The sequence below is a fragment of the Rousettus aegyptiacus genome, unplaced genomic scaffold, assembly GCF_014176215.1.
Source record: "Rousettus aegyptiacus isolate mRouAeg1 unplaced genomic scaffold, mRouAeg1.p scaffold_m13_p_5, whole genome shotgun sequence".
NCBI lineage: Eukaryota > Metazoa > Chordata > Mammalia > Chiroptera > Pteropodidae > Rousettus > Rousettus aegyptiacus.
Genome location: NW_023416308.1, coordinates 2,699,921 through 2,720,014, shown reverse-complemented (window position 1 = coordinate 2,720,014; position 20,094 = coordinate 2,699,921). Strand labels below are relative to the sequence as shown.

The window sequence follows — 20,094 nt, the reverse complement described above, 5'->3', positions numbered from 1 at the left end:
AGCAGAAAGGGCTTGGTGGCCGAGAATACAGCAGGCTGGACCTCCGGGCCCCTGGCCATGAAGACGAGCATTGTGCCTCTGCCAGGCCCCGCCGGCCCCCACCTGGGACCACCAGCGCCTGCTCTGAAGAGGACGGCGGCGGGCGGCGGAGGGAGGGCGGACGGAGCTGTGGAACGGGCCTCACAGGGTGTTAGCCGGACCGGGGCCACTGCGTGCAATAGAAATTGGGGGGCCCACAGTGCCCCACGGGAGACACAAGCACCTCCCGTGACCCAGGAAAGGCTGGGTGCTCCTCACTCAGCCAAACTGGAGAGACCTTTCAATCTTGGGAGTGGGCCGGGAGGACAGGCCAAGCAAGTCGTCATCATCATCAGAGGAAACCATCCCCCAGTGACCCCCCAATGCACACCCACTAAAGGGAAGAGGCCCGGAGGAGAGAGCCCCGGGGAACTGGGCTGACAACAGAACTCAGGCCCGGGCTCCCGGGGTCACGCAGACGGGGGGTGCAGCGGGCCGGCCTCACCCGCCCTCGCCCAGCCCCCAGCGACGGAGAGTGAGTATGTGGGTGGGCTCAAGCTGGCACCTAGAACTAGCTCCGCCTAGAGCCCTGGGCCCGGCCCACCCAGCAGAGCCATGCTCTCGGCCCCCTTCGCGCAGCGCCAGGACCCAGAGACCAGCAGACTCGGAGTGTGGCTGGGGGCCAGAAACCCGGGGGCGCAAAAGTCCATCGTCACGACGGCCACTCCGCTGAGCACCTCCTGTGACCCACGCACCGAGCACAGGGCACGCGATGTTAGCGTTTAAATCGCACGCATCCCCGACGTGAGGCAGACACACCCGAGGTCCACTCTGCAGAGGAGGAAACGGAGGCACAGAAGTCTGCGTGCGCTTGCGAGGTTCTGGGGGTTCTGATCTCCAGGTCCCAAGAAGGGCGCAAGACAGGGCCGGGTCCCATCCGGGGGGCCGGCTCTGCCAGGCCGGGGAGCAGCCGCCACCAGGACAGTCACCGCGGCCCACCCTTGCCCTGGCCACACCTCGAAGCAACAAAGGGTCAGCCGTGGAGACTAAAGGTGGGAGAATCCGCGAGGCGGGCCGAGAAAAGGACTAGGTGTGGAGTGGGGAGGGGCAGGGCAGCTCCCCAAACACTTCCGGAGCACCCGCTCTTCATCAAGCACCAGAGCCAGGCACGGAAAGTGAGACCCGGCCCCCGTCCGCGACAAACCCAGCCCTGCGGGCGGCTTTGTCGCGGGCACTGAGGCAGCCTGGCACGGCCAGGCGCGTGTCCTGTGTGGACGGGGCTCGAGGCCCTCTCTCTGGAAAGGTAAGAGGAGGCGGACGCAGGCGGGGTTTGCAGGAAGAACAGAAGTGTGCGTGCCTTCGTGAGGCTCCGTGGGGACAAACAGCGACTGACCGCCTGGGCGAGGGGGACGGAGCGGCAGGGTCACCGGGAACCGACACGTCCCACGGCTGGGCCCGGGTCTTGGATCCGAGCCCAGGGCCCACAGTGGGGGCTCCAGAGGCCTGTGTCCTGGAACCCGGCAGGGGCCGCATCTTCGACCAGGCACAGGAGCACCGGGGGGAAGGCAGCAGGGAGGAACTCCTCCCTGGCCGGCCAGAGCGTCGAGGGCCCAGGTGACGCCCGTCGCACACCGGGTACAAGAGCCCGTTCACTTTGCACGGTCCTTCCTCCGCCTCTGCCCCTGAGCCCTGAGCTACCTGCAGCCTTTTAGGAAGCAGGTCAATTTCCAAAAGGTGGCATGCCTGCCACGTCCCCAGAGCAGTCCCGAGGTTGCTGTCCCACTGCAAACACAGCAACGTGGCCAGGCGGCCTGCGTCCGGATCCGCCGACCAGCCACGGGGCCTCGGGCAAGGCCCTCCCCCGCCCTGAGCCGCGGCTCCCGTCTGCGGGACAGCAGCACCGCCACACGGCCGTGCGAGTCGAAGTCGCTGCCGCGTTAGGGCTCCATGACCAGGCCCTGGTGCGAGGTGAGGCGGGCCGTTACCGTCAGTGCCGGGAACGAGCCTGACGAGGCCACGGCTCACATGGGGGCCCCGCACGTGCCGCACCCCGACGCAGACGCTTCTGGCGGAAGCCCCTGGACACGTGGGAAACTGGGGCTCCGGCAGCGGGGAACGGCGGGGCTCCCCGTGACATCCCGTCCCCGCCGCCCCCCCCACCACGCCCCGGGCTGCTTGGGTCCTGCTCGGAGGGGCGCGGGGGAGAGGGCGACCTGGGGAGCTGGGGGGTGTCCTGCTGATCGGGCCCCTCCCCCGGGCAGGGAGGACTTTCTGGCCACATCTGTCCCCCAGGGGCCCGCGTCAGGGGTCGGCTCTGCTCTGACCCTACACAAGTCGCTTTGCCGTCTGAGCCTTGTTCCCGGCTGCAAAACGGCCACGCTCACCCCGGATACGGCACGCCCAGGGCTTCCGCCAGGATGGCCCGCGAGTCGGCACCCCTCTCCTAACGTCCTCTCCATGTGGGGACCAGACCCCCTGGAGAGGAACATCGCTGGGGACACGGGTATGGGCCACACACTCAGACCAAACCACGACGCCCTCTCACGCCTCGGCTGACAGCTTCTCGCCACCCGGAGAACCCAAGGGCACACACGGCCCCCAGGGCCCCCACCTTGGGGATACCCCTCCCACTGCAGCCCTGCTCAGCAACCAGGGGGCAGACCCAGGAGCTCAAGCCAACAGGGACTCTTGGCCAGCACCCGGAGGTCCGGCGGGGGTTTCACTCCAGAGACGGCACTGCTCCTGCAGGGGGGGGTCCCCAAGGTCCGTGAGACCAGGCCTTGTGGCGACTGCCCCCGGGGCACAAAAGGCCTCAGTCATCCTCACAGGGAGGTACACACAAGCGCCGGGGACCCGCGTGACCAGATACTGTGCCACACAACCCCCACGCGGGCACAAACACGTACACACGTGTGCCACACAAACAGCTCGCACACCCGCTGCACTCACACACACGCATGCACGAGGCATAGTAACACAGTTACCCAAGTCAGCCTGCGCATGTGCGTGAAGTATACGCACACCACGCACACGCCCCACTCGTGTGAACTTGCAAGCACGCCCTCGCACACGCCAGCCAGCCACAGGCACATCCACAACCGCAGGTGCGCCTCGCACGTGCCGACTCTCACACACGTATTCACACGCACGCGTGCGCGGTCGCCCTCGGGCCCACCCAAACACAGACACCCACGTGCGTGGATGCGCTAGTGCCTGAATAACGACGTCGCTGTCGCCGGAAACATCCCTCCACCTCGGCCCAGCAGAGCCCGCGTGCGCAGACCCAGCGCAAGGCCCGCCTGTGTCGGGAGGCCGCCCCCGGCCACCCACCGCCGTGGACTCTGAGCGCGGGCGCCAGGCACGTCCTTCACTAGTGCCCCCCGTGTGTTTCAGAGTGTGAGCGTCCTCCAGGCCGTCCACCTCCGACCCCCACACGCTCCCTTTGAAGATCAAAGGGGACCCCCTGTCCCCTCCCTGAGCCTTGGCCTGTGCTGTGACCCCCACTCGAATGCCCTCCTGGGGACAATGGCCCACCCACTGCTTCCGAGGAGCCTTTCCCAGCCCCCGCCTGTTCCTGCCCCTCGGCCGCCTGTCCGCCATCTGTGTGCACCTGCCTGGCCCCACCCGTGTGGGCCGCTCCCGGGAGGCAGGAAGAGCCGGGCTTGGCCGGCTCCCCTCCGCGCGCCGGCGCCTGGTCCATGCACCCCAAATGGATAATGAGCCCGAGTCCACTGTGCAGAAAAGCCGGGCAGGCCCTGCCCAGCAGGGAAGCTGCATTTTGCAGCCCAAGCAGCATTTAGAGACAGACCCTGTCTCAGAGGAACCGGCGGGGAAGGAAGGAGGATTAAAATTTAATCCTATTGATCCCCCACGGGCGGTAAGTCCTGGCTGCTCCAGCCAAAGGCAGCTGAGGGGCCCCTGCCCACCCGGCCTCCAGCCCAGGCTCAGCCCAGGCAGAGACCCGCTGACCTCCACTGGGATCGGGGGCCAGTCCCCACACCCCGAAGCCGAGGACTGTTCGTTCCAGAGGGAAGCCACCCATCCGTCTGTTCAACACACATTCGCTGAGCTCCTACTATGTGCCAGGGACGGTTCGAGGTGCTGGGGACGCAGCCGGGGAAAGAAGAGACGATGCCTGCCCTCGCGGGGCGTCCACTCACCACACACGGGGCAAACGAACAGAGCGTGAGCCCCGTCCGGCAGGCGCGGCGGGGCTGGGGAAAACCACCACCAGGAAGACGGGAAACGGGGGCCGAAGGGTTTGCGGGGTTGGAGAGAAGGCGCCACGGGGCCTCGCGGAAACGGGACACTCGAGCAAAGAGCTGAAGGACAGAGAGGGAGCCCAAGCCCCGCAGGGAGAGGACCTGTGGGCGGGGGGCTCGCCGGGGCAGAGGCAGGCGCACGCGGGGCGTTCAGGGAGGAGCGAAGGCCGGTGGGGCCGGGCTGGGTGAGGGGCAAACAGAAGGACAAGAAGAGGAACCGGGGACGAGGGGGGCAAAATTCCTCAGGTCAGCGGGGCGGCCATGGGTGCTGACCGTCTGTCTCCCCCACCATAAAGACGGTGAGTGGGCGAGGGCCAAGGTCGCTGTGCCCCTAGTGGCTGGAGCAGCAGCAGGCACAGAGCAGGCGTTCGATTACACGGCTGCTGAATGAATGAATGAATGAATGAACGAACGAACAAACGAACGGGATGAGCGTGATGCACGCAGTGCCCCGTCCGACAATAAGAGCACCCTGGCGCTCGCTCAGGACCAGGGTACCACGTACTGAGCCACTGAACCCCACCCTGCTGGACAAGGCAGGTGCTTTAAGCATCGCCATTTGGCGGATTAGGAACAAGAGTCACAGACGGGTTTAAGTAACGCGCTCAAGGTCACAGAGCCAGAAAGTGGGGGAGATGGGATTTGGACCGAGGCTGTCTGGCTAAAGCAATGGGGCCCCTTAGCTCTCCTATTGTTATATTGTTACTTGTGACTTGGGATGGGGGACCAGGGCGTGGGTGGGTGACCAGCCCCACAAGGCCCTCCATGCAGCTCCCAGGGGGCTCAGTCTCATCCTGCATCTATTGCTGCTTTAAGAGGTGGAGGCGTAGCCAGATTAGTTGCTCCAATAGTTCCCTGCCTCGAGCTGCAGCCACAGGCGCCAGGAACGTTTCCAGGCTCCAGAGCAGCCATCCAGGCCCCAGGACACCGGGTACTCCCCGGCCCCCACCCAAACTCCGAGCACTGCTCTAGCAGCCAACGGCACGACCCACAGCAGAGACAGCTGGGAAGGGTGGCCAGAGCCCAGGGCAAGAGGGGGAGCCAAGGCAGGGAGAAGAGAGGTCCCCACTGCTCATACTTCACTGTGTAACCCCAGACAAAGAACAAAGAACAATCCCTCTCTGGGCCTCGGTTTCCTCATCTGTAACCTGAGTGAAAACTCAACAGCTACGGGCCCTGAGCACACTTGGAAAGAGTCAAGTGTAAATCATCGAGGCCGACCTTGGGTGGTTTGATTGCGTATACGGGGAGCACACTCCCTTCCCAGATACCAGGACCTCCTTTGGGACAGCTCAGACCCCCGTGGGGTTCAGCTCCTGGAGACATTCTGCTCAGAGTACCCTGAGCCCCTCCCCCAAGACCGAGCCCCGCCCAGACACCCCGCAGCCGCCCTCCACGGACCCGCCTGCTACACACCCACCCTGTGTCCAGCCACCCGAAGGCCGCCTCCAGGACCAAAGGTCGGCGGAGGCCAGTGCCGACGAATCAGACCCCGGGGTCTGACAGACGACAGCGTCACGCCCGAGGCCCACCACTTCTAGGCTGTGTGGCTCCGGACAAGTCGCTTAACCTTGCCGGGCCTCAGTTTCCCCATGTGTGAAATGGAAACAGGTACTGTTCCTACCCTCCTGGGACCACTGTGTGACGAACCGGGCCCATCACGAGAAAAGGAGAAGCTGGCTGATCAGCATGTGCTGTTATTGGTAACGACAGTAACATCGCTGCCTGTGTGACAGGAACTTCTGCATGAGCGCGCAAGTGGCCGCCCCCGCCCCGGTCAGCTGGCCCCTGTGCTGCCCGATGACCCGACGCCTACATTTCCATGCTGCATCCCGTGGGCTGGCCCCGGTCCACACCACGCCACGTCTGAGCAGAACGGGCTGCAGCCACACCAGGATGGGCCCCCGCCGCTCACGAACCCGGGTCTGTGTGTGCGTGTGTGTGCGCGTGCGCGTGTGTGCAGGCGGGTGACGACGGTCCCCATCTCACAGGCAGGCAGTCAGTCGCGCTGCGGCCCGGGGAGGAGCCGGCCCTGTCCCGGCAACCCCGGCAGCCAGCACCGGGCGAGCAGACAGCGGGCTCGAGGACGCACGTACCCGGTTCTCGTCGTAGATGATCTGCACCAGGCTGCGGTGCTTGGACTCGATGGGCGGCGGCGACACGGGCTTCTCGGGCTCGGGCGGCTTCGCGGCCTCCTCCTCCAGCTGTTGCTGTGGGAAGGGGAGAGAGAGGGGTTGAGTGAGCTGCAGGCGGAAGGAGCAGAGGCGGCACCCCCCACAGCCGAGGGGCGGCCCCACGCGGCCCGGGCTGGTGGCCGCGCACAGGAAGTCAGGCTGCTAACCATTTCCTCTGAGTCACCCTCGGGAACTCCGAGCCCTGGAGAGGCCCAGGCTCCCCCGACAGGGAAGGGCCCAGCCCGGGGCCAGCTCTGGCCTCCAGGCTCTGCAGCCTGCAACCCCACGGCGGGGACGTAGGTGAGCGTAAGCGAGCAGCTCAACCCCGCCGTGCCTCCCGGATACGGCTGCGGGGAGGAGCGGACGAGTTGGCGCACGCACAGACTGGGAGCTCGCTAAAGCCAGCTGCTGCTACCGTGTTCATCACGGACACCGTCACCCTCAGGGGAGGCTGCATGCGCTCCGGGGCCAGGCTGTCCCACGTGGAGCCCTGTTCCCACTACGCCTTGCCGTGCAACCTTGGAAAGCTGCTGAACTTCCCTGAGTCTCGCTTTCCTCTTCGGAACGTGGGGATAATGAAAACCTCTGCACGTGAGAGCCGGCGAGGAGGTTAAGTGGGCTGACGGCTGTGCAGCATGTAGCACCCGATAAGCAGCTAATCGTCATCACCGTTATCACGGTCATCTGCCCTGTGGTCTTCATTCAGGAAACCTTCCTCTATAAACCACAGGAGACTTCCCTTCGTGCTGCTGCCTGCTTTACGCCAAAAAGGGACCGTAAAGACCAGAGAGCTTAAGACACTGGCCCAAGGTCACAAAGGAGGTCGATGCACACCATGACATGCAATCTGGCATCTTGAGTGAGATCAGATACTGCTCTGTGCCTGTAATGCTCACACAGCCTGCCCATGACCTCGGAGCAAACCATTATGAACCCAATAAGGCGGCCAAGGGGAGGGCAACGCAGAACGCACCAGAAAATCCAGTCCTGGTTCCTGCAGGCACAGAGACCTGGCCGGTGGAGCTGAGCTGCCTCAGCCCCGCAGCGCCCCTTGTGGTGGCTTCTGGAAAAGCACCAAAATGAGGCCAAGAACTGGAAGCACACAGCCTGAAAAGGTGGGCGGGGCGTCCCTCCCATCAAGAAGGTGGCCCTCCCGAGGGGCCCCAGAGACCGCCCCCCAGCTCCGCAGCTCCCCAGCTTCCCCAGCTCCCCAGCTCTGTGGTGGCAGTTCCTCACAAAATGAAACATTGTTATGAAACATTGTTACCCTGTGAGCCCATGGCCCGACTCCCAGGGAGACGCGGAAACACCTGCGCACCTCTACACACCTCGTTCACTGCACTGCGCAGACGCTGGCTTTGCAAAGCCAAGGTCTGCGGCAACCCCGCATGGAGCGAGTCCACAAGCGCCAAAAAGGTCGCACGTCGCTGCAGGCTCGGATGATGGCTAGCATTTTTTACCACTAAAATGTTTTTGGACGGGGGCATGGACACGGCCGTCTGAGACCCGACGCTGGGGAACGGCAAGTCCAAGTGGCACGTTCTCCCGCCACACTCGCTTTAGCGAGGTGGTCTGGGACGGAAGCCGCCTCCCCCGCGGTCCGGCGGTCCCAGACAGGGCTGCAGGAGGCGCTCGACCAACGGGATCACGAACACCCACAGCAACAGGGGCGCCATGGCCGAGAGGCGGGCGCCACCCAGTGCCCAGTGTCTGGGAAACGAGGCGCGGGCCACCCACACGACGCGGCGTGACTCGGCCGGCGAGGAATAAGGGCCTGCCAGTGGTGAGGGTGGACCCTGAAGACACGCCGCTCCGTGAAAGGAGCCGGACGCAAAAGGCCGCGCGTGGCGGGAGGCCGTTGACGTGACGCGTCCGGACTCGGCCGATGCAGACCGGACAGCGGACGGGTGGCCGGCGGGGAGGGAGCGTGGGGAGCGGCGGCTAACGGGTCTGGGGTCTCCTCTGGGGGCGGTGGAAACGTCTCAGAACTGGACAGGGGGTGGCTGCACAGTACTGTGAATGTGCTCAACGCCACGGAACTGTTGTTTAAAGTGACTGCTTTTCTGGTTTGTGAATTTTAGCGCCAAGAAAAATGCCAATATTTTAAATTTAACGTCGAAATCTAATGCCGAGCCTCACTGACAGCTGCCCCAGCTGCCGGGCCATCCTCAAGTCCCAGTCCTCCAGGCCAGAGACAGCCCAGACGCCCCCGTGGGATTGTTACTGCCCCTCCCCCTCCCATACAGCCCCCAACACCTGCTCGGGGGGCCCCGAACCACCTCCAACTCTCCTGTCACCAGCCTTCACACCACTGCCCGTGGTGGCCCTCGATCCCACGCGGAGTCCACACTTCCTCGCCTGGAGAGGACCGGGGGGACCCTGTTCCCCGCCGTGACCCAGACACGCCCCAGTACGTCAGGACAGTGCCGCGCTGACCCCACAGACAGCGGACAGCGGGCACCCGCTGGGTGAGCGTCGGCACCGCTCGGCGCACAGCAGTGACAGGGAGACGAGCACCCTGCTCTTACGCCGCGGGGGAAGACCACGACGGAGCCGAGCAGGGTGCGCAGTAAGGCGCCTCGTGAGGTCGTCACGTGTGGGGCAGCCAACTTTCCCCGTCCAGGCCCAGACAGCGACTGTTCCGGGCTCTGCTGGCCCAGGGTCTCCATGGTGACCACTCAACTCTGCCCCTCCATCTGCAGAGCGGCCACAGACAACACCTAAGCAAACGGACCTAACCGCGTGCCAAGAAAGCTTTGTTCACAAAAGCGGGCCTTGAGTGGGGCTTGCTGGGCCCCAGGACAAAGGGCGTCTGGAGTTTGGGCTCCTACGAAAGGCGGGGGAGCGGGGTTGCCTGTGCTGGGGACACCTGAGCAGGGACCCAGAGAGGTCAGGGAGGGACAGGTGAGGAGGACTGGGAAAGGCAGGCGACCGATGGCTCTTACCAATCAACGTTGGAAATGCTGGTATAGAATTAACATGGGAAACATTTGCGCGAACGTCTCCATAGGTTTTGACAGCCACGTGAGGTTTCATTTTCACCACGTGACCCCACTTCCTGCTCACAGCCCTGTGAGGGGGGGCCCCGCCCATCCACACCCCAGAGCCAGGCGGTCCCTCCCCACAGGCTGCGTACTGGCCCGGCCCACGGCACCGGTCACCGGTCACCGGGAGGTGGCAGGAGAGGGACCGGAACCTGGAGAGCCCGGCCCTCCACCCTGTCTCCTCGTCCCCGCGCTGTCTCGCCCGGCAGCCACGTGGCTAATTCAAGTGTCCGTCCCCCTGCATTCTAATCAACGTGAAGGGCTCCGTCCCCAGCTGCGGGAGGCGCACGGTGGCCGCCACAGGGCAGCCCGAGAACGCTTCCTTCGACACGCAAAGTCCCACTGGGCAGCGCCGCACGCACAAAACGGCACCGCGTGCGACAAACGTAGAGGCCCTGAGGGAAGCGGGCCTGCGGGCAGAGCCCAGCGCCCCCGCCCCGGCCCAGGCTGCGGCACCGGGCGCACACGGCCGCCACCCCGGGGCCCGCCGCACCTGCTTCCTCTTCAGCTTGGAGATCTGCTGCTCCACCATGGTAATCTCGCGGTCCACGCGGTCCATGCTCTGGATGAGCTCCTCCTTGGACAGCCGCGGGGTCAGCAGCTCCAGGTCGGGCTCGGCGCGGGGTGGGCTGGCAGGCGACACGGGCTCCAGCTTGCCCGTCAGGCCGCGGTCCTGGGGCGGAGAGAAATGGGCACGGGGTCCGCACGGGGCCACCCCGGCTGCCCCCCGCCACGCACCCCACGCTTCCAGCCCCGACGTCAGGCCCCGGCTCGCGGGACTTCAGCCGTGACGGCCCCGCCTCCCTGTCCTCCCGCCCCTGTGCCCGTCCCAGCCGTGACCCACGCTGCGAAGGTCAGACCCCCGTCCTCCCGCAAGTCATAGCGCGTCCTTTGCCGTCACACGCCTCTCCCCAGCCCCCCACCGATCCCATCTGTGCCCCCCCCACCAGACCGAGCTCCCCGAGAGTGGGCCCCAGGCCCTCGGCCCCCGCGGGCCCTCCTGGGGGTTTATTCCTGATGCTCAGTCCAAACGAGCAAAGGCACGGAATGTGACGAGTGGTGCAAACCGGGTTTTGCAGAAAACACGCAACACACATGCAGGGCGACGGCGAGGATCAGGTGCCGCGGAGGAAAGGGGGGTCCTTGGGGCAGCAGCGGAGGAAACGGGGGTCCTCGGGGCAGCGGCAGGGGAAAGGGGGTCCTCGGGGCAGCGGCGGAGGAAAGGGGGTCCTCGGGGCCGCGGCGGCCGAAACGGGGGTCCTCGGGGCAGCGGCGGGGGAAACGGGGGTCCTCGGGGCAGCGGCGGAGGAAAGGGGGGTCCTCGGGGCAGCGGCGGCCGAAACGGGGGTCCTTGGGGCAGCAGCGGAGGAAACGGGGGTCCTCGGGGCAGCGGCAGGGGAAAGGGGGTCCTCGGGGCAGCGGCGGCCGAAACGGGGGTCCTCGGGGCAGCGGCGGGGGAAACGGGGGTCCTCGGGGCAGCGGCGGAGGAAAGGGGGTCCTCGGGGCAGCGGCGGAGGAAAGGGGGTCCTCGGGGCAGCGGCGGAGGAAACAGGGGTCCTCGGGGCAGCGGCGGGGGAAACAGGGGTCCTCGGGGCAGCGGCGGGGGAAACGGGGGTCCTCGGGGCAGCGGCAGGGGAAAGGGGGTCCTCGGGGCAGCGGCGGAGAGCAGTGCTTTCAGTTTTTTTAAATTACTTATCATCGTCATTTACGCCTCCAGCAGCTGGTCTTCCCAGGTGGCCTCCCATCCAAGCACTCACCAGGACCGGCCCTGCTTAGCTTCCGAGATCAGACACCGGGCTCGTTCAGAGCCGCGTGGCCGTGGACCATGGACCATGGCTCCGCCTGGGGTGCAAAGCCAGGACCCTCTGCGTGTAAGCAGAATTGCGACCCACCACACTATGAGACCGCGTCCGTGCTGCCAATTCTTTTTATTCTCCAATATTTTTCTCTTTTTCCTTCCCTGAGTGTTCCTTACTCTTTGTGAAACAGAGTTATTTTCAAAACGTGTGCAACAAACCAGGGAACCCTTCCTTGGGTGACTTATCAACTCCTTCATCCCACCAGCTCAAACTGATGAGCGCAGATCCTGCGGTGGCCCCCAGCCTCGGTCTCCTCATCCGCACGACAGGACAAGTCCCACCTCCCCACCTGTCGTGAGGCTTGAAGCAGTTAATGTGTGCGGAGCACGCAGCTCAGAGCCTGACATGCTGTGAGCCCCCGCGAGCACTGGCGGGGGCTGCCCTAGCCCCAGACCCCCGCTGCAGGCCCAGCAGGCGGGTGGAAGCCAGCCCCCGCCCGCGCCATTGTCAAGGCCGCGCTGGCAGCTGCTGGCAGGGGAGGCCCCGGGAGGAGCTCCGGGCTGCTGTCTTCCTGCCCCCACGACAGCTGCACCAGAAGACAGAAGACACATTATTTCCTGTGACAACTGCAGGCCCGGGGGCTGCCCACTGCCCCTGAGTATCCAGCTCGAGGCTAGCAGAGACTGAGCCATCCTCAGGGTCCCTGTCCCCTCGGCCACACACACTCAGCCCCCACAGGGCCCGGGAGTGTCGGGGTCACACTGGGTCTGCCTCGTGTCCCCCCTCCCCGAGACACAGGGAGAGCCGGTGTTGGGAACCCCCTGGAGCTCCACACGCCAGGACCCTCAGGGGAGGCGCAGAAAAGGCCGCGTCCCTCCTGGCCCCATTGCGGCTCTCCACACTGATCAGGCCACCGCGCACAGGGAGCCCCAGGGGTGAGACCAGGCTGGACTCTTCCCAGGCCCCCTCTGCGGCTCATCCCACTGCACCGATGAGGAAACCGAGAGCCGAGGGCACAGGCCTGTGGCATGGCTCTAAGCCAGCGGCCACACGCTGTTCTGGAACGACCTGGTGGAAAATGCCTAGACTTTGCATTTCGGTCTCTGTCCAACCACTCGCCACCACCGTGCTGGAAAAACGGCCTCAAATGAGCGGGCATGCCTGCCGGCCAGCAAGACTGGACGCACAGAGACAGGCCGGGGACCGAGCTCAGAGCGCACGGCGTTGGCCGACTTCTGCTCTCAGCCGTTCACGAGTCTTAACGCGCGTCGCTGTCACGAACACCCTGGGGCGTGGCAATGCCGTTTTCCCCATTTCCCAGATGGGAAGACTAAGGCCCAGCGAGGTCCGGTGAGAGCCCAAGGTCACCAGCCTCAGAGCGATGAATGGCGCCCTGGCTAGGAGGCTGCACACGCGGACAGGCCTCGGAACTCGCCATGGCCTGCAGAGCTTAAGACCTGGCGGCGGGGGTCCCCACGGCAGGAACAGGGGCCAGGCCACACACTCGGTCACATCTCAGAACAGAGTGGCCAGGCGTAAAGCAAGGGTGCGTCCCCCCCAAGGTCCAGGACCCCTGAAATCAGAGAATTCCCCAGAAAACTACTCAGCAGGAACGCAGATGTGGTGTCAGAGGTGCGGGCCCCTAACTGCCCCCACCCCCCGGAAGGGCTGCACTGGTGGACACGGGGCTGTGGGCGCCCGACGCCCTCCCACACCAAACCCGAAGTGGCCCTTGCCCTCCGGCACCTGCTGGCCGCTGCACAGATGCCGACTCCACCTCTGTGCCCCCAAAATCGGACCCGCCCGCCCACAACCCCCCCACAACCCCCCCACGCCCCCAGGACACTGGGCTGGTCTCCCCGGTGGTCCCATTCACATCTCAGGGTTCTCGGAGGGAAAAGGTGGGTTAGCAACATGGTTCCTGGAGCCCAGTCGCGCACCTGCTGTAGGAAACAGCTCCCCTCCCACCTCCGGCCTCCCACCAGGACCGAGAAGGGAGAGGAAGAGAACAAGAACGAGGGCTAGGGATGGAAAGGCTTCGGGGGCCAGGACACCCCAAAACTGCAAGGCCAACCCAGGAATAATTCTCAAAAGCAACATTAGCAAAATGAAGGTTTCCGTCCCCAAGGCACGGGGTTAGAGGAGGCAAGTGCAGCTGCTGGGATCCACTGGGCGGGTCCGTGGAGACTCCGCCTCAAGCCCTCGACGGGCGAAAGTCGCCTGCTTCAGCGGGCTCGTCCCGAAGGCTCAGGCTTCGCTCTCACGCTCACCGAAAAGGCACGAGTGGCTCCAACCACGACCGGGTAAGTAAATAAAACGTGATGGATCCACCCGGTGGAATACGATTCAGCCACAAAAGTGCCGCGGAGCGCGGACGCCCACCAGGCCACGGATGAGGCTTGAGAACGTCGCTGAGCGGAGGAAGCCAGACACGGAAGGCCCCGTCGCGTGCGGCTCCACTCATGTGAACGAAGCGTCCAGATCAGGCACAGGCAGAGACGGGAGGCAGAAAGGGCCCCGGAGAACCGATGGGGAGCGGCTGCCGATGGGCGCGGGGCTGCCTCCTGGGACGGTGAGAACGTCCCGGAACTAGCGGAGGCGGTCATTGCCTTGCACGGGTCTTAGGAGTGTCCTGAACGCCCCTGGACACTCGCCTCCACACGGCTGAGGTCATGCTGTGTGCGCGTGCGGGGGAGGCAGAGAGCACTCCCTCCGAGGCTGAGCGTCCCAGGGATGGGACGAGGGACTGAGGGACTGGGAGACCAGGGGACCGGGGGACCGGGGGACCGGGGGACCTAGCAACCAGGCCTCCAGATAGTGCCCCTGATGGCTGCTGCCTTCACTTTGGCCCAGACCCACAGGAGGAAAGCAGCAAACCAAAACCCCAAACAGCCGCCGGGTAGCCTGGCACCATTTTCCCCATCCATGTCCCTGTGTAAAAATGCAGGCAGGTGTAGGGGGGAAAAAAAACCTCATTATGCAAAACTGAAAACAGGAGGCAGAAAAAGCCTGAGGGCTGAACAGGTGCCCCACCCCCTCATCCCAGCCCCAGGAAGGGGCCGGCAGCCCAGGCACTCAGCCACTAACCCCCAGCCCCAGGGGCAGCTCCGGGCTGGAAATGCGGCCTCAAAGGAATGAAGACAGAGGCCCAAAGTGTCAAACTGACTTCTTGTTAACACACCAAGACCACGTGGAAGGTGGCAGAGCCCAGAGACACCGGAGATGGAGCCTGAGCACACCGCGTCGCCTGGATAGGGCCGTGCCCGCCGTCGACCAGCCCTCGGATCTCGGTTGTGTAAGCCAGGGCTCACGTTCAGTCCGTCTGGCATGGGCTTTCTGTCCCTGTCAGCCGGCACACAAAGGGACTTTCAGACGTGTCCCCTAACAAAGTTGGGTGAATCCCACAGGAAGCCTCCGATGCCACAGGACTCCAGAGGCACAAGGCAGGGAAGTGTTAGAAAACAAAACATTTTTATATAAAAAAAGGCACACAGCCGGGGAGGGAGGAGCGCTGTGAAAAATAAAAAATAAATAAAAAATCCCACCGAATTCCTGTCTCGTGCGTCCAGCTGCGTTCCACAGAGCAGACGCAAACGTCTGGCCGCGGCGGGAGCCGTCTCTGCCGGCCTCTTCCGCTGCCGACACTCTGCTCACACCCTCCACGCGTTCCTCACGGGCCCCGAGCAACCGCAGCGGTGGGTCCAGCCGGGCCCCGCGCCAGGGTCCACGAGGAGAACAGAGAGGCGGGCAGACAGACAGACACAGAGGAGAACAGAGACAGAGAAAAGCAGACACAGAGACAGACAGACAGAACATGCAGAGAACGGCAGAGAACGGCAGACTAAGGCAGAGAGGGACAGACACAGACAGACGGAGAGACACAGACAGACGGACAGACGTGGAGGGGAGGGAGCCCCCCGGGGAGCCACGAGGAGGAGAGGGACGAGCAGGCGGATTCGGAGCCACGTGACACGGACCTTCACAAGCACCCACAGGCCCGAGGGCTCCGGCCCGGGTTCTGGAGAGCTGGCCCGGGCCGTTCTGTGGGCAGAACCAGACACGAGTGCAGGGAGCGCATGGCCCACTCGGGGATCCGGTGCCCAGGGCAAGGAGGAAGCCTCGCTGGCTTGGCCCTGCGGCCCCTTCGTGCACCCCACACCCCCAGCTGCCCAGGCCCCATTTCAGAGAACGGCTTTCATACGGCGAGGCCCCTCCCCGGCGGCTGGGCAGGCGAGGCTGCAGGGACGAGGAAGGAGACTCGAGTGCTAAGGGCAGGAGGGGGAACAGCAGGCCTGGGAATGGGGGGGCGCGGTGGCCCACCCGGGGCGCCAGAGGGCAAGCCTGTGGCAGGCCGACCCCGTGGGCAGGGCCTCCCGACTTCCCCACGGCCGCAGGCAGGTGGCTTCTGCTCACGGAACCTGGGATGCCGTCCACCAATGGGGGTGGCAGGTTGCACTACCAGGGCGGAGAAGATGCTCGCACCTGGCACACAGCCACTGTCACCGTTAATCTGTCGCCACCGCCATCCTCTTTCCTGCCCGCTCCCGACGAAGGGCCCAGCGGGCCAATTCCACCCCCGGCCTGGCTCCCTTCCCCCCCCCCCACCTCCCCTGAAGCCGCAGCGGCATGAACGGCAACACACTGCCGGCGGGGAGGCCGCCGACGCACTCACGCGTCCCTGCGGAGCAGCGTAGCGCCCAAGGAGGGGACACTCGTCACACAGCCCCGGGGCCAGCACGGCCCCCGGCCACAGTCCCCGCCCCCGCCCAGGCGCTGCCGTGCACCACAGCTCCGGGCACAGGGCGCCCCGCAGAAGCGCCTGGGCTGCTGGCCGAGACTCCGCCGCGGGGGCCGCAGTCGGCCCCTCCGCGGAACGTCCCCAGACGCGCTTGCGGGCTGAGAGCCGTGAGCTCCGCGGGCGGAGCTTGGGGGGGTGGGGCCGCAGCTGCACCCCGACGCCTGGTCTGCGCACGCACGTGCTCCTACCAGCTCCGCGTGGCTGTCCGTCCCACGAGGAGAGTGACAACAGAGCCCCCTAGGACACGGGGGGAGGGGGTGGCCCCCGCAGCCAGGACACCCGTGGGGGGGGGGGGCTGCCCCGCTCCAGCCAGGCAATGACCCCAAGAACCACGTCTGCCTCCTCGCCTGCCTCCTCCTCCCTTCGCTGCCCCGCCTCCCAGCCCTGTACCCAGACCCCACCAGCCTTCGCCCAAGCTGTCCCTCCCGCCACCCCTGCACCTCGCACCCCGCCCACCAGCCCCGGAGCGCCCAGCTGGGGCTCAGGCCTTACCTTGGACAGGTCCTCGGAGCCCCCGGGCTGGCTGGCGGCCAGCAGCGGGGAGGGCCGCAGGAGGGGGTCGGGCAGCAGCTCCAGGCGAGGGCGCTTGCTCTCGATGAACTCCATCTCCGACTTGCCCAGCTCCGGCAGGTACGAGTGGGATTCGGTTCTCAGGTGAAGGTCCTGGGACCTGCAGGAGCCAAGGGCACAAGGCGTCACGCCTACTGCCCCCTGCCGAGCACCCACGGAGCACCGGGCCCTCTCCGACCTCGCGAGGGAAGTGCCCGCCTGTCCAAGGGCACGCGGGACTCCGACAGAGCTGCCTTCCTCGCCGTCCACATTCACCCACTGCGTTTAGAGGAAGAGGCGGCCCCAGGACCAGCCGCACCAGCCCCACCTGGAGCCACGGGTGATGCAGAAGGCCGGTTCCACCCCAAACCTGAGTCACGCTCTGCACTTACACAAGACGACCTCCAGGTGACCCGTGGGTGCGATCACATCTGAGAAGCACCGAGGTCCTCACGCAGATGACAATGCACATGGTGCCATCTGCACATCACCCACCCGGGCTGACGTCACCAGCCGGTGGCAGCACTCGAGCTGCTCGGCACGGCTGCCCGGAGCTGCGCGGAGGGCTGTCCAGCCTCACCACGCCGGCCTGGCTCCCCTTGCCCCTCCCTGCCAGTCTGCGGAGGAGGAAGCCGACCCAGAGAGGACCCGGCCCGGCCTGAGCACGCACGGCGGGGCAGAGCCAGGACAGGACGCCCCGCCTCCGCCGCCAGCAGCAGCGCGCGGCCTGGCAGCCCGAACGCGCCTGCGCGGGGACGGCGTGCGCACAGCGTTGCCCGCGATGCCCTCTCCTATCGGCATCGGCGCAGCTGGGATCCGGACTCGCACCCCCACCCCCCACCCGGCCAGGCCCCGCCCAGTCCCAGGGCCCGCCCAGGCCCCGCCCTGGCTGGCCCTTGCCCACCTGGCCCCGCTCCTTCCTGCCTCAGGGCCCTGCACTTGCTAGGCACCTGGCTGGGACTCACACGCCTGCCCCCGCCATGCCTCCCCTTCTCCCCGACGTCTCTGCACGGGGCACCTCCCCCCCACAGAGGTCTCCCTGCCCAGCGGCCACACCCCACCCCGCCTCGCCCCTGCGGCGTCGGCCCCCTCGAGTGCACCTGCCTCTCCTGGAAGACTGCCGCCCTGGCCCTCGGTGGTGGCAGCCCTGCGTGGGGCACCTGCGGGGTGCGTGCGCCGCACGGTGAGTAAACGCAGGGCACCCGTCAACCTCGCAGCCTCCAGCCGATGGGCCGGCCGGGCCTCGGTGGTGCCCCAGCCCCTACACACAGCCCGAAGGACCTTAGAGCAGAAGTGATATCCTGCCCCTCCGAAGCGCAAAACCACCCCATCCTCCTCGTGAAGCTCGCCCTCCCGACCCCCGCGGCCCAGGACGGCCAGCACAGGTCAGATGCCGAGGACCGTAAGCCACCTACGCTGCCGCTGCCTCCGGCATTGGGGGGCCCTGCTCCGGCCTTGGCCCCTAGGGTCGGGCGGCGGGGGTCCCCACACCGCCACACTGGCTCACGCCCCCACCTGGATTAAGTGAAACTAGGCGGGCCCGCAGTAGGCAGACACCAGAGGGCCTCGCCTGCCGGCCAGGGGACAGGAAAGGACTCAGAGAAAAGGGAGAGGACAAAGTGGGAGAAGGAGGGGGCTCCCCGTGTGCACCCAGGTGTGGACAGGCCCCTCCCAACCAGCGACCCAGCCTCGCCCTCCACATCTTGCTGGTCACTCCCTCCTGCCTGGGCCGCACACCCAGAGACCACTGAAGACCCACCGCGGGAAGTTTGCAGGCCGCGGGGCTCTTCCCTGCCCACCACCCACCACCCACCCCCTGCCCCAAGCCTCGGGGCAAACACACAGCCAGACACCCCTCGTCTCAACACCAGCCCAGCCCGGCAAGCCCCTGCTCCTGCATGCCCCCCCCCCCCCGCCGGGAAACAGCTCCGTGGCCCCGAGCCTCACCTTTCACTTCCGGGCTGAAACTCAGACAGCAGGGAGGGCCTCCTCCTCTGCGGCTGGATGATGGAGCCAGGCGACAGGTGCGAGGTGTAGTCTCGGGGGTGGTGCTGGTACTCTAGCAGGCCGACGTCCTGCAGCCAGAGGACAGGGTGAGTGGGTGCCCGCTGCACAATTGGAGGCGGGGTGAGGGGTCCCCCGCCCAGGGCCCGCCCACGTCCTCGCCTGGCCCCGAGGCCAGTGGGAAGCGGCATGTACAGCGCTGAGCTCGGGCCTGCACACACCGCCTCGCCCGGCCTGCAGTGGGCACTCTGCGATTCTGCCCACCTCCCAAACGAGACAACGAGCCTGCCCGTCGGCAGAGACTACTGGGAAAAAGTGCAGCCTCTCGCCTGGCCAGGGTGCCCAGCGAGCCCGGGTCCATGTGGGACGGCGAGACCCGGGCCTCGCACGCCAGGGGAGGGTCTGTGGGGCTCAAAGCCCAGGCCACGAAGCAACAGACAAGCCCACAGACGTAAAGTAAGCACAGCTCAGTCAGAATAAGCCTTAGCCAAAAACTCCTTCTTCAGTAAAATGCCGTCGTTCTCCGGCCTCACCCAGGGAAAAAGCAAACGTTTACGAGTCAGGTGCGCCCCGATGGCCAGCACACCCTGATCCGAGAAACATTCGACTGCGAGAAAGAAAAGATAGAAACAAGTCTTTCAGAGGAGAGACCTGGACAGGCTTTATTCGTGCACCGATCCAAATCGATTAGTTCTGTCTGCCTAGAACAGCCAGTTACACTGTGCAAGGCAATCGGTTAGTGATGTCTGACACGAGCCGTGCTCACGGCACAGGGGGATGGCGTGGGATTTCTTTTCTTCTTGGCACCTGTCCTATAATTCTCCCAGTTTTCCATGACAATTACAGTCATTCTTTTTCTGCCTGGCCTAATCTTTTTAAAATGAGTAATTTCTGCGAAGAGAACCGGACGACACCAGGCAGGCGTGTGGGAAACGTATGTGTCTCAGACCCTGAGCACCGTGTGTAAGGTGGGAGGCCAGAGGGGGGGAGCCGCGGGCATCGCGCCGGACGCCGTCACCCTCCACGGCCGGAAGCGGGGCGGGGAGGCCTTCCTGGGCAGCCCTGTGTGCAGCCAGGGCCGCAAGGCCTCGGCCCAGAGGTGCTCGTTTGTGCATCACTCAAACCCTCTGACCCTCAGCGTCCTCATCTTAGAGACAGGTGACTGACCCAGATGGGAGGCGGCCTCTGTGCCTCCTACCTCTCGGCCCCCTTGATTCCCCCAGGGATTTACCCCAAGGCTGAGGGCAGCTCCCAGAAGGCAGAGAAGGGCTCGGCCGTCCCCGCCCCGAACCCCACGACGTCTAGCCCAAAGCGCCAGGTACTCACAAACCGGGGCGCGGGAGAAGGAAGAAGAAAGGGCTGGAGGCAGGAAGTAAGGGCCGCCAGGACCCTGCAGCCTGCCAGGGTCGCACACAAAATCAACATGAGCCACGTGGCAGAGAGACA

At 65.5% G+C, this 20,094-nt stretch overlaps 1 protein-coding gene across 23 annotated transcripts in view; it reads right to left on the bottom strand.

The window, feature by feature from the left end:
* The window catches only part of NCOR2 (nuclear receptor corepressor 2), a 255,049-nt gene that overhangs the window by 105,251 nt on the left and 129,704 nt on the right, over positions 1-20,094 (bottom strand). For all 23 annotated transcript variants that reach the window (XM_036221357.1, XM_036221362.1, XM_036221361.1 and 20 more), the window contains 4 exons: positions 18,592-18,719; positions 16,588-16,765; positions 9,992-10,171; positions 6,377-6,490 (listed from right to left, as the gene is read on the bottom strand). In XM_036221357.1, coding sequence (XP_036077250.1) covers positions 6,377-6,490; positions 9,992-10,171; positions 16,588-16,765; positions 18,592-18,719 — 600 coding nt within the window. The remainder of the gene's footprint in view (positions 1-6,376; positions 6,491-9,991; positions 10,172-16,587; positions 16,766-18,591; positions 18,720-20,094) is intronic.